The sequence below is a fragment of the Dreissena polymorpha genome, chromosome 8 (assembly GCF_020536995.1).
Source record: "Dreissena polymorpha isolate Duluth1 chromosome 8, UMN_Dpol_1.0, whole genome shotgun sequence".
In the NCBI taxonomy this organism is placed as follows: Eukaryota; Metazoa; Mollusca; class Bivalvia; order Myida; family Dreissenidae; genus Dreissena; species Dreissena polymorpha.
The window spans coordinates 72,831,209-72,843,954 of record NC_068362.1 but is presented as its reverse complement, the minus strand read 5'-3'; the positions used below and the strand labels follow the sequence as shown (position 1 = coordinate 72,843,954).

Below are 12,746 nucleotides of genomic sequence, written 5' to 3'. Positions count from 1 at the left end.
CAGTCATATTATGACTGGTCCGATCCCATCACCGGACATCGGTCACCAGTCACCGGTCATATCACTGGACACTGGTCACCGGTCAGAATAAGTAGTCGTTCATCATCATCGGATTATTTTTACTCCTCTTCTTCGTTATCATCATCGGACTATTCTTCCTCCTTTTTCGTCATCGAATGACTCTTCGTCGTCTGCTTTAATGATGTCTCGTCGCCATCGGATTGGACTTTTGGCACGCTCTTCTTTGCCGAGCAGTTCTCAGCATTGATGTCAGACCATATGGAATCCACCGTATTTCGGTCTTTAACCGGTAACGTCATTGGTCATATTATGGACTGGTTCGTTCACCTGACTATAGTCACCGGTCATTACCAATCACTGGTATTACCATGTGTTCTCATCGGTCATATTTTGTAGCCCACGGGTATCTTCTACATTACCTAGTTGTATACGCCTGGCTATGATTCTATTGAATCCAATTTTAAGGATTCAACAATCTCCATGACATTTTGTGCTTTTCAATTCTGATGTTCTTCTGGCAACCATTGGTTTCCAAATCATCTCCGCTGACTTGGTCTATGGTTGATTTTCCTTCCCAGCTAATTCATTTTGGTGCTGGATATGAACTTCTAATACTAGAAGTTTATGAAATACATCTATCTCTTAGTTCTACTTCTATCTCAGCCGGCTACATTATGACTGTTGGTCTTGCAGATGGTTCGGTTGAAGCGGGCTCGAAATTTAACATTGAGATTGAACATTACTATTTGACCTCTATTAATCAGATCTATAATCTATGTTCGAGACTCTAAGGATGAATTTTCGAACCGCCTTTACCTGTCGGCAACAGACTTTGCAGTCACTGTCACGGAGCAGTTGGGACACAACGTGACTAGAAGGATTAGCAAGACGACATTTCGTGTTGTCTTCTGCTTTTCTATTGCTTCTTCGACATTGCATGTTTTCAAGTTACTGGAATCAACAATATTTCTGCTCCATCGTCATTGAAAGTCCCATAGGACATGACTTAGCCTAAATCGCTTGATGGCGGTAAAAGCTACTAGTCCCCTGTACCTGACCCGACTAACAATTTGGATTTGTTTCCAAACTGCCGGGTCAGATTTCTGACATTATGATATTTTCGTTTCCTATGCCAGTTGTTTCTACTACTATCACAGTTATTACTCCATGTTGGAGAATTGACAACTGAGTGAGGGCTGATGCATAGTATTGCCTACCAACTTGACCGCATGGCGGACACAGTCATGTAGATGACTTGGGAGCTATTGAACTCAGATCTTAGATGCTAAGGATCTGGAAGGACCTTATCTTCTCTTTTCATCTTAAAAATTCCCTTCTTGGAGACAAATTTATTAGAAAGCACAACTTTTCCCTCTTTAAGTTCTTTTTCTATAACACTTCTGGCCCTAACAGGCCGTCTTTCTATAACTGGTCGTATTTCTATCGGAATTTGTCTGGTTATGATTCTTGAAATAAAGGGCTTAACCAAGCCAGATTTGAAGACTTCCAAGCCTTCTACCAGCAAGGGTGGACCATCCTTATGTTACTCCTAGGGTTTTCACCTGTTCTGCCACCACACATCCGATGCCGGAGGTACCACTTTCAGTCATATTTCCGTATTTCGCAAAAAGATTACTTCACGACCTTTATTCTCCAGGATTTTAAAGGCGCCTTTAATTGGCTCAAGAAAGAGGCTGCTCTAGATAGGCCATATACTTAAAAGTGTTCAACAGTTTCCTATTCTACCAACTTTCAAGTCTGTTGGGAGTGGGAAAATTTGGCTTGCCGTGATTTCTTTCCCCACCCATCCTTGACTAATGGTTCCGGCCACCGGTCGGTAGTTACCAGTCCGGTCATCGGTCTTCCTGCTGAGACGTCTTTTCTTACGTCCGTTTCAGCTTTATTTTTAAGTTAATTGGAATTTATCTCATGATTATTTAATGACACAGATTTCCATCTTTTTGTCATTACTTCCCACTAATCAGTGGTGTCTAGACTAGAAGATTATCTTGGCAGGAGTATAGTTTCTTCTACCACAACCGTCCTTACATCTTATACAGATGTGAGCAGGGAAGGTTGGGGACCACTTATCCCGATATTCTCAAGTATGTGGTATCCTAATTAATATCACCTGCACATCAACATCTTGAAAAGCGAGCATTCTTTTTAGCTTTTTTTCATTTACAACAAATTTTCTTGACTCTTTTGTGATGGTTTCAACTAACATACATCGGTCGTGGTTTACATCCAGACACAGAGGTGAACATATTATCACTCCTTGTATCTGGAAACCAGGAACTTATTCGTTATTTGCAAGAACATTAATTGTTCGCTATCGTCCTACACATAGCAGGTCGTCTCAACGCCCTGTTGGACGTTTTGTCTTGCAGTTCTTTCTGTCGATTTAGACACTTCATCAGGCAATGCTTAATTGAATTCTTTTTCGTTTACTTTTCCGTTCGGTTTAAAAATAAATGTGATTTGATCATGCGCGGCAGTGTTTTGCACAATGGCAAAGAAGATCGCAGTGTAAATGCTGAACAACGTCAACGCATTTCACAGGAATCGATTCAGCAGCGTGTGTAATTGTTAAGCATTCGTCCGCTTGACATCAACTGGATTCTTACGTTTACATTTCATCCATTATATTCATTTGTGAATATCTTGGTGAGCTTTTGCCATATTTTCATGGTCTCTACTTGGTGAACCATGGGATTATGGTTTTACGACCTTTTCAGTCTCCTGTACAATTTTTTTCAGGAAACTTCTTCACAGGTCAAATGTCATATCTCAGAAAGGCACATTTTATACTGATCAAAACATGTGCCACTTCATGTCTGGCCATTATTTAGTAATCTCTACAGAAGAACGTTTTTCTGTGATAGCTTCAATCCTTGTTACTTTTGCAAGGATAATTCCATCAGAACTGTCTATGAGGTTCTCTGGAAATTCTTTTTGACTGGGTATTCGGGAGCATATTTTATTACCTTAATCACTCTGCTAGATGCATAGAGGTTTTTCTCATCTTTTTCTTTGATGATAAGAAATGTGTTCTTATCTCCATCAAAGGACACATATTATGCTTTCGTATATATGTGCTGTCTTACCTATTTTGGAACTGATCCAAGTTATATAACTTCAACACTATGTTTTTTGTTCCCTTATCTTCTTAAGAGGATTTGACTTGTGTTATTGGGTTGCTTAATAAGCTTCCTATGAAACTTTTCATCAGGCTTATTAACAGTTTTAATATAATTTTAAGATAGTATTCCTTCTTATTATGGCTTTTACCACACGAAGAAGTGAAAATTATGCTTGTTCTGTTGAATACGACCAATTTCAGTTGGATCTAATGTCGTCTTCACTCTGCTGTCAGCCAGGATTCCTTGCTTAATATCAACTCCTCTATATGGCTTCTAAAAATCTTCAAGTTTCCAAGTTTTTCTTAAACTGGTAGACATGTAGATGAGGATAAACTTCTATGGCCAATTGGGGCTTTGAAGTTCTATCTCAGCAGTGTTAGTCCATTTGAGGTTCTCAAAAGAGATGTGTCTGCGGCTTCTATTTCTCGTGGTTAGACCTCGACTAAGAAAGGTTTACTCTTATCTCTAATCTAAGGATTCATTCCTTTTTAGGATCTGACCGCATGAATTAAGAGCTCTATCTGTTTCGTGGGCGTATATTAATCACATCTCACTTTTTGACGTGCTCCAAGCTGTTTTCTGAAGGAATCCGACCACCTTTTAATCTTCGTTGTCTGAAGTGCAAACAATGCAATTTGTGTATATTTTGGTCTCGTTGTGATTCCACTAACGGTAGTTTCTTTGGTGACATTGACATACTTACTCTGTCCGCGAAGTCACAATTAATACCGTTCAAATGAAGATTAGCTGATAACCCTTGTTTTGGGTTTTGTTATCATTAGCTGATAGCCTGGTATATGGGTTGTACTGTGATGGAAAAATATATACGAACCTTTTCTCCGCAGCAACAAAATCAGCTAATAGATAGCAGATAACATATTTATGACATTAAAACAAAAAAATTTATTAAAATTCAATTTAATTATTAAATACTAACCTGCTATCGGTAAATCCCATTTCCCACCCCGCTATTCAATGAATACTTTGGTATATATATATATATATATATATAGAAAGAATATTGAGGGCTGGTTACTGGTTTTTGCCTTGTTTGCACTATGTTTAACATAGTCTTTATTGCAGTATGAAGGTGGTCGGTTTCCAGTTAATTTTCCAGATGAGTTCATTTCCCGTGGAAATGAGTAAGCTAATAGATAGCAGATAAGTATTTAATAATTAAAATGAATTTTACTTAAAAGATGTGTGTTGGAAGAGAATTTCAGCATTGTAATTCAAAAACAAATTATTTTGCGACATTGATTTACTAACCTATTATGGCTTAATCAATCACTGGCACATGTTCATAATGGTATGGATGGGACATGCATTAAGCTTATAACAGCAAAGATTTTTGGAAAATATATTTCTGGAAACACTCTTGTAAAAGATTCAAATATAATTTTATTAGAAGGCTGGAAATGTGCCATTGATAAATGCCCCTTTTTATCAATCACTGGTTTCATTTCATTCTAATGAAAGAAAAGAAATGCATCATCTGTGTTACTTATTTGAGAACATTTCACGTCACAAATGACTTTCCAAAGTTTGGGCTTTCACTATTTAACTTGTTTCTGTTTGGCAGCAAACAAGTGTTGGAGTGCAGATGCCATCGAAAGAGAAATAATGGACCAATGTTCAGACATTGTCCAGACATTTAAGTCACACGGGTCAATGAGCAAACAAGCCTGCCAGTAAGTACTTTTCTATCAGCATAGGAAAAACAGGGCTAAATGCATCTTGCTTATATACACAGGCAAATCAGGGAAAACACTTTCCATCTTGAATTGATTTTCGTTTTGAGGAGGTTATCTGTAAAAAAATCCATAAAAGTGGAAAGTGTTTTCTCTGATATGCCGAGGCAGATTGCTCAGGCTTATCCGGGACAACTCTTGATGCATATGTATTTACCCCAGTTATCCCAGATACGGGCTCATATTGTTAGAAATCATTCTCCAATAGCCTTGTTGAATAACCGTTTGTGGAATATTGTGTTGCTAAATGATGTAAATTCAAATATTCTTGAAGTAATCAGAATACCAGGAGAAAAGTAAGGATATAAGTGTGACAATTTTGAATCTTGGGTTGTTTTAGTGAATCACAAGTGCCATACACTTCCTGTACCATTTCTCATTGTCCAGTGCACAAGTTACTACAAACACAATATCACACATTGCTAATTTACAATATGTAAATGTTCATGATTCCCTCTCGCTGAATAAAATTAGACCTCCATCTTACAAAAATGGGGCTTATACCTCTAACACTTAGATACGTATTTTTACACATTTGTTGACCCTTAGAAAGTAGAAGTGAATTTTAGACCTTATTAGGTTTAAGTTTTAAATGATTCAATTACTGTTGAGCAGCAAACAGCATAAAACCTTAACAGACTGCGAGTTACTCTAGTTTTATGCTGTTTGCACATAGCCATTTTCACTTTGCTTCCAAGAGGGAAAGGGTTAATGCATGTGCCGTCAGTATGGTCCCAGGTTTGTTTGTGCAGTCTGCAAAGGCGAAATCAGGGATGACACAGCCCAAAAAAAAATTAGCTAAAAAGCGACTTCCTTAAAACGAAAAAAGCAGACAACTTACACTTATCTGGGAAGACACTTTACACAAATGTATTAAACCCTATTTTCCCAGATTGAGGCTTAATTTTAGTGAACATTATTTTTTGTTATGTTAATTTCAGAGAAATATTCAGGCTGGCACAGTGCGTAACAGAGAGGCTGAAAGTCACTCGAGGATACAAATATGATTGTAACATCCAGAATATATATGGCTTCCTAGCTGATGGAGCCCGTGACTTCACAAACCTGGACTGGGTTAATGCCAGCTTCTGCCATGGTGGGGCCTTATACAAAACCTAATATGTAGTAAAGGGGTTGTTCTAGAAACACTTTGGATGCTTGTCCGGCCATCTGCCTGTTATTTGACACTATTTAACCTACTACAACCTGAACTGGTTTAATGCCAGCTTCTGCCTGTTATTTGACACTGTTTGTCCTACTACAACCTGGACTTTTTTAATGCCAGCTTCTGCCATGATGGGGCATTATATGATTTACCCTATATGTTGTGAAAAAGAATCGTACCATAATCACCATGGATAATTGTCCTGCTATCTGTCTGTTGGTAGCCTCTTTTTTACCTACTACAAACTGGACTGGTTTAATGCCAGCTTCTGCCATAGTGGGGCATTATTCTATACCCAATACGTAGGAAAGGGGTTGTTCTAAAATCTATATAAATGTTTGTCTGGCCATCTGTCTGTTGCTACACATTATTTGACCGGAGATCGAAGTTCTCCTACACTTTTCAAATTCGAATTGATTGTTCTGTAAGATTTGAAGTTGTACGTGTAGGATTTAAATCATTTAATGTCAAAAATTACAAAAGTTATGTCCTTTCTTTGAATAAGAATTTGTGTATAATTATTCTTGTTACTACAGACTTTATTAGGAAAAATATTTAACAACAACCTACAGATGTGTAATAATTGTTTGTAACATTTTATATTGACCAACTTATTAGTTTAATCCAATCATGACCCTGATGTCAAAACTGGCCTTATCCATCGGCTCAAGTAGTTTACTAGACTTGTATAGCACAATAACTATAAAAATAAATTCCGCTGAAACCATAAGAGGCAAAAGTGTAAACTCTGTTCATATAATACCCTTGGCCTGGGGTCACACTGGACACACCCTAAAGGTCAAAATTTTCGTTTTGACAACAGATTACTACTTAGGACATCAGTAGGTATTGTGATCTTGTACTTCAACCAAGCTGATAAAATAAAAAGCTGTTTATTAAAATTAAGTTATACCCAGAAGTTATTGTTAGAGCATACGTCTTTGATTTTTAACCAGGTTTTTAACCAGGTTTTCCGAATGAAAAAACTGGTTATTAGATTGGCGAATGCGGGCGGGCGGGCTGGCTGGCTGGCTGGCGGGCTGGCGGAATAAGCTTGTCCGGGCCATAACTATGTCGTTCATTGTCAGATTTTAAAATCATTTGGCACATTTGTTCACCATCATTGGACGGTGTGTCGCGCGAAATAATTACGTCGATATCTCCAAGGTCAAGGTCACACTTTGAGTTCAAAGGTCAAAAATGGCCATAAATGAGCTTGTCCGAGCCATAACTATGTCGTTCATCGTCAGATTTTAAAATCATTTGGCACATTTGTTCACCATCATTGGACGGTGTGTCGCGCGAAATAATTACGTCGATATCTCCAAGGTCAAGGTCACACTTTGAGTTCAAAGGTCAAAAATGGCCATAAATGAGCTTGTCCTGGCCATAACTATGTCATTCATTGTGAGATTTTAAAATCATTTGGCACATTTGTTCACCATCATGGGACGGTGTGTCCCACGAAAGAATCACGTCAATATCTCCAATGTCAAGGTCGCCACGACTAAAAATAGATTTAAAAAAAAAAAAAACTTACAAAGGGGGTTAATTTTTTTTGGTCATTTCAAAAGTTCAGTTTGAGTTTTCTCCCTTTATCATATTTTTTTTTCACAATGAAAACCTGGTTTTGTGACAATTTTGTCCCTTGTTTTTTTAAGAATCTATGTATATCAATTAAATGTTAATGTTTGTAATTCCAAATGACCCTATGGGCGAATCCTGTTGAACTTGATAAGTTCAAACTGGGCTGTGAAAACAAGACCATAATAATTAAAACTTATTTATAGTGGAGTTTAAACTATTTCGTGTGTGTGTATGGTGCTTACGAATATTGTTAAACATAATCATTTTTTACTGTGTTATATGATATTTCAGAGTTGGTATGTTTTGCACCCAATGTGCAGCAATACACCAACAGAGAATGCAACCGATCCATGGAAGCGTACAACAACACTCAAAACTGCCAGTATGTACTGATGATGACTTGTTTAACTTCCATGAATAGTATTGATACTTGAATTAATTTGCAACAATGTCTGATCACTACTTGTGGATACCACGAAGTGGTTGAACAATTTTATTTAAACGAGCTTGTTACTTTTGTTTGTGAGAGTAAAACAAACACATTTCAAGGGAGCAAAGAGTTTCCAATGTCAGTCCCTATTGCTTCATTTGCGAAAGGTTAAACCTTAAGTATTAAACTGAAACTTCTTATACTTCTAAAAGGACTACTTACGAACATGCATAGTACAATGACTTTAACTTATGTTTGCACTAAACCATATCTCAAATGGCATTATTACAATTACAGCGCTTGTTGATGATGTTGTTTTTCAGCCATTTTGAAAACGTGCTCCGATGCGTGAAATTCCATGCTTTCCTGAAGGGGGAAACCTGCCCAGCGTCAGATTTACAGAACACCCTGCAACAAATTAACCACCAGGCAGCAGTCTCTATTTGTCAAGGTAACACTCCAGCAATGGCTATGATGCATTTGCATGTATTTTAGCATTCTTAAACAAAGGATGGAATAAATGATGGTAATGATAGTTATAGCAGCATTTACTATTCATGATAAGAAAAGATCTTATAGTATGGTAGTGATGATGATAAATATGATGATTATGATGGTGGTAGGAGAAGTGATTTTTGTGGTGATGGTGTGATAATGATGATGATCATATTGACAAAAAAAGGATTAAAGAGGCCTGCTGATTATTGTGTAGTAAGTGATGCTGTTGCTGATGACAATGTTGATGATCATTTAAAGGAGTCTTGATGATGATGATAATGACAATGATGATTTTCACTATGTTGTTTGGGGTGGAGGTTATAGGGGTGATCATGGTATAACCATAATGTATTCTAATAAAACTGTATCTGTTACAGGATCGACCTTTGAACTCATTGATGCAGAAATGCCCACCGACATGCAGGCAGTATGCTCCAACGTTGGTCTGGCAAGATATCTGTTGGAATATCATTGCCTTAACGGTCTCAACTACTCAGTTCTGGACTTTGCAGAAAGATGTTTGTACGTTGGATATTGCTACATCTTTGCCATGTGGACGAGAGTCACATTCATTTCTTCCACACTTAAAGTCATACAGTTTTAATTCAATCTTCACCAAACTTTCTTGAAATGTTTGTAGACATCAATTTCAAGGCCTATTTTGATAACCAGCCAATTGGACCAACCAATTTGGAGTTATTGCCCTTTATTTTTAAGTTTAAAAAATCCTACATTAACCATTTCCACTTTTATACGCGTACTGTTTTCATCGAATCTTCAGGAAACATTCAATGAATCTTTGTTTATATCAACTTGAGGCCACCTTTGATAAGCAGAAAATTAACACCAAGCATGTCAGAGTTAATGCCTATTGTTTAATAAAAAAATATGTGAAATTCATTGTTTTCCCTCTCTACAGTTTTTATTGAATCTTCATTAACTTTCTGGAAATGTTTGTTGACATATAATGGAGACAAAGATCAACAACCAGCAAATTGGCAAGCATTACTTCAGATTTATGACCCTTTGTTACCAAACAAAAGGAAATTGGCTGTTCCCCTTCTCTTACTCATACACTTTTCATCGAATCTTGACCAAACTTATTCAAATTGTATTGGCAAAAATGGAGGCTGAATCGCCCTAGGCACATGAAAGTTATGGCTTTTTTAATAAGAAAGAGTATATATTTCTATCAATTATCTATTGGGCTACATTCAAGGTCAAACGTTCAGGTCAAAGTACAACGGCTTGTTTTCACAATCAGGATTTTATTCTTTATAACTTGACCATGCATTGAAGGTATTCAAATCAATAAGGCACATAAAATAGGACAGTTTGTCACTACAAACACCAAATTACTAGTAAACAAAGTTCAAAAGTAAAACAACATGTACAGGCTGCATATATGTGTGAAAACAATAAATGGTGGTATAAAACACTGATAGCTTTTGATTAGATTCCCAGTTATATATTATATATTTGTAAAATTAAAATGTATAAGTTGTGACAAAGTGGCATAAGTGGCTTCTCAAGTTTTGCTACTGTTTGAAAAACAGTGACATGTTATTAAACACTAATCTGAAGTCTTTGAACCATGTGTTTTAAACAGCACAAATGATGTATTCTTACACTTCAATGAAATGTGTATGTGTTTTCAGATATGATGTTGCTATGGAGGGGTGTCTTTCTAACCAAATGAACACCTTCGGATGCGGTCTAGTGGATGTGAAAGCATTGTTTAGCGCAAATAATTTGAGGAAAGGCTTACTACGCAATGATACTATTGGATGCAGTAAGTTACACTCAGCTTAGCGGTATTCCTTATATATTGAAATTTATGTTGGTAGAATTTTCAAAACAAATAAACAATTGTTGAGTTTAAACATGTGGTTTCCAATAAATCTATAGGAACTTCCAATTTATCTGGTTTTTCACCTAAAAATACCTTTTCAAAACATACCGTAATAAATGTATTGTTATCTGTTAAAAAAGGGAATATCAGAAACACATGTCTACATTAAAGCACACCAAAGCCAAAAAATATATATTCTATTGTTCCAACACAAAAGATCAAAAAAAATAAATGAATATTGTCTGCAAAGCTGTTAATGAAAGCTGGTAACTTTTCAGAAACTTTATATCAAATTGTATTACAGCTGACACCATGTCGTTTTCGGAATGCGACATTCAGTTTGGTTACCATACTGCCCATATGGCCATGACATGCCTGCAACCATTGGTCACCCTGTTCTTAATTCCTGAGGCCAACACGAGGTCCAGTCCTGACCGGTCGGGACTGCTAAAGTGCAGGTATGGTGAACAGAGATTACTAAAATACTTAGTTTGTTTCGGAGCTGATATCAATATGTTAAGCAAGGTGGCAGCCCTAGTATTTATAAATTCCAGCATTGTGTGTCTTTATTTTGAACGTACAATCGAACAAACATGACTGAATAACTTGAATAAACATCAAATGATTGCATGGAGTAAATAAACAAAAGAAAACTTTATTATAACTGATATCTTTGCTGAAACATTAAAGAACGGAAATACGAATTGCAATCATTATGTACAGATTATTTTTTTTTCCAGTGTGTTTAATTTCAACTATGTAAGCTTAATGATGCAATATAATTGAAATTGTCTTTGTAAAGCATTGTGTTCTCAGGCTAATCTGGAGCATTACTATTTGCCCAATCTCAAAGCAAAAATGGCCAATTTTATTTAAAAGTTCAACAAAATTCATTATTACTTCACGGTGAAGCCGTAATGCTACATGCAGACTGGCACCTATATTTGAACTTAAGAATGATAAAAAATATTAATAACTCTCAGGTATTTCCTTGCTTCATATTTACAGTGTTCTGAATCGTTTCTTTGGCTGCTACAAGTATTATTTCCCAGAGGTTACCTGCGGTCCATCCAGTATTCTGGATGTTGTGAACATCACGGGAAATGCTTACCACAGGATATTGCGCCTTAGCCAGAATATGTCCATGATTCAGAATTTGTCGAGATATGGCGAGGTGGACTACGCATCATGTACAGGTATCAATTTGGATCCAGAGGCATGTAACATTAAGTGACTCACTCGTATTGCCCCGTTTACATTTAATTTGAATAAGTAATAAATAATCCATCAAAGTTGAAAAGCATACAAGTATCATAACATTATTTAAGAAGTTATAGACAAATAGGATGTGAACAAAGAGTTGGCAACTTCTTCAACAAAGCTTAGCATCATTTCAGATCAAAACATGGTTTACAGTCCACCATAAAGGTAGTGACTTACCATACAAACCATGGTTTTAAATCTGCCTTGTCGCTCCCATATTAATAAATTTATAAGTCCTTCGCCGTATTAATTTATTTTTAAATTAAAAAATAAACAGTTCCTTAAGTTTGAAATGATCAAAGCTGGGGTCACTCCATTGGAAGGTTAAATCAATCTTTATAATGTATAAAATTTAAATACACCCTTGATTTACGCTATTTGATTCACACTTTTAATATGCAACTGGATTTTAACTGGATAAACTGATGTTGACTTTGCTGGAAATGTTGATTCTTGTTACAGTATCTGACAGCTTCCCTGCATATGGCCAGTGTGAAGAGGGTGTGAATCTTGTGTATGACGTTGCCAGCACATGTCTAATGCCGACTGCAGTGTCTATCCAACCCTACAACTTGTCTCTATGCTAGTATGGTCGTCTTTAATCCTTTACCATTTACGTATTTTGACGCATTAGTAGTCCCTTAGAAAGTTACATTTAATTTAATAACTGTCTTACTGATTTCAAGTTTGAAAGGCTTCATTTCCAACTCTAAGTTACTGATGAGCAGCAAATAGCACAAAAACTGAACAGACTGTGAGTTACTGGCATGTTGTTCTGGTTTTATATTGGTTGCAAAAGCCATTTCCTCTTTGCTTCTTATGGGGTAAAGGATTTATACACATTATTTAACTTGATAGAGCCATACTGGCGATTCTGTCTTCTTGTCCTGTATGCTGATACCCTTTTTATCGTATGGTCGGGGGTATACTGTGTTTGACCTGTCTGTCATTCTGTTGAAAACTTTAACCTTGGTTAAACTTTTGTAATATTGAATAACTTTTGCAATATTGAAGATATAACTTGATATTTGGATAT

At 36.5% G+C, this 12,746-nt stretch overlaps 1 protein-coding gene across 1 annotated transcript in view; it reads left to right on the top strand.

Moving 5' to 3' along the window:
• LOC127840633 (uncharacterized) overlaps positions 1–12,746 on the top strand; it is a 317,893-nt gene that overhangs the window by 268,151 nt on the left and 36,996 nt on the right. Inside the window, exons 130-138 of the mRNA XM_052369044.1 lie at positions 4,747–4,855; positions 5,857–6,011; positions 7,959–8,049; positions 8,421–8,548; positions 8,973–9,117; positions 10,254–10,387; positions 10,752–10,905; positions 11,456–11,643; positions 12,173–12,296. Coding sequence (XP_052225004.1) covers positions 4,747–4,855; positions 5,857–6,011; positions 7,959–8,049; positions 8,421–8,548; positions 8,973–9,117; positions 10,254–10,387; positions 10,752–10,905; positions 11,456–11,643; positions 12,173–12,296 — 1,228 coding nt within the window. The remainder of the gene's footprint in view (positions 1–4,746; positions 4,856–5,856; positions 6,012–7,958; positions 8,050–8,420; positions 8,549–8,972; positions 9,118–10,253; positions 10,388–10,751; positions 10,906–11,455; positions 11,644–12,172; positions 12,297–12,746) is intronic.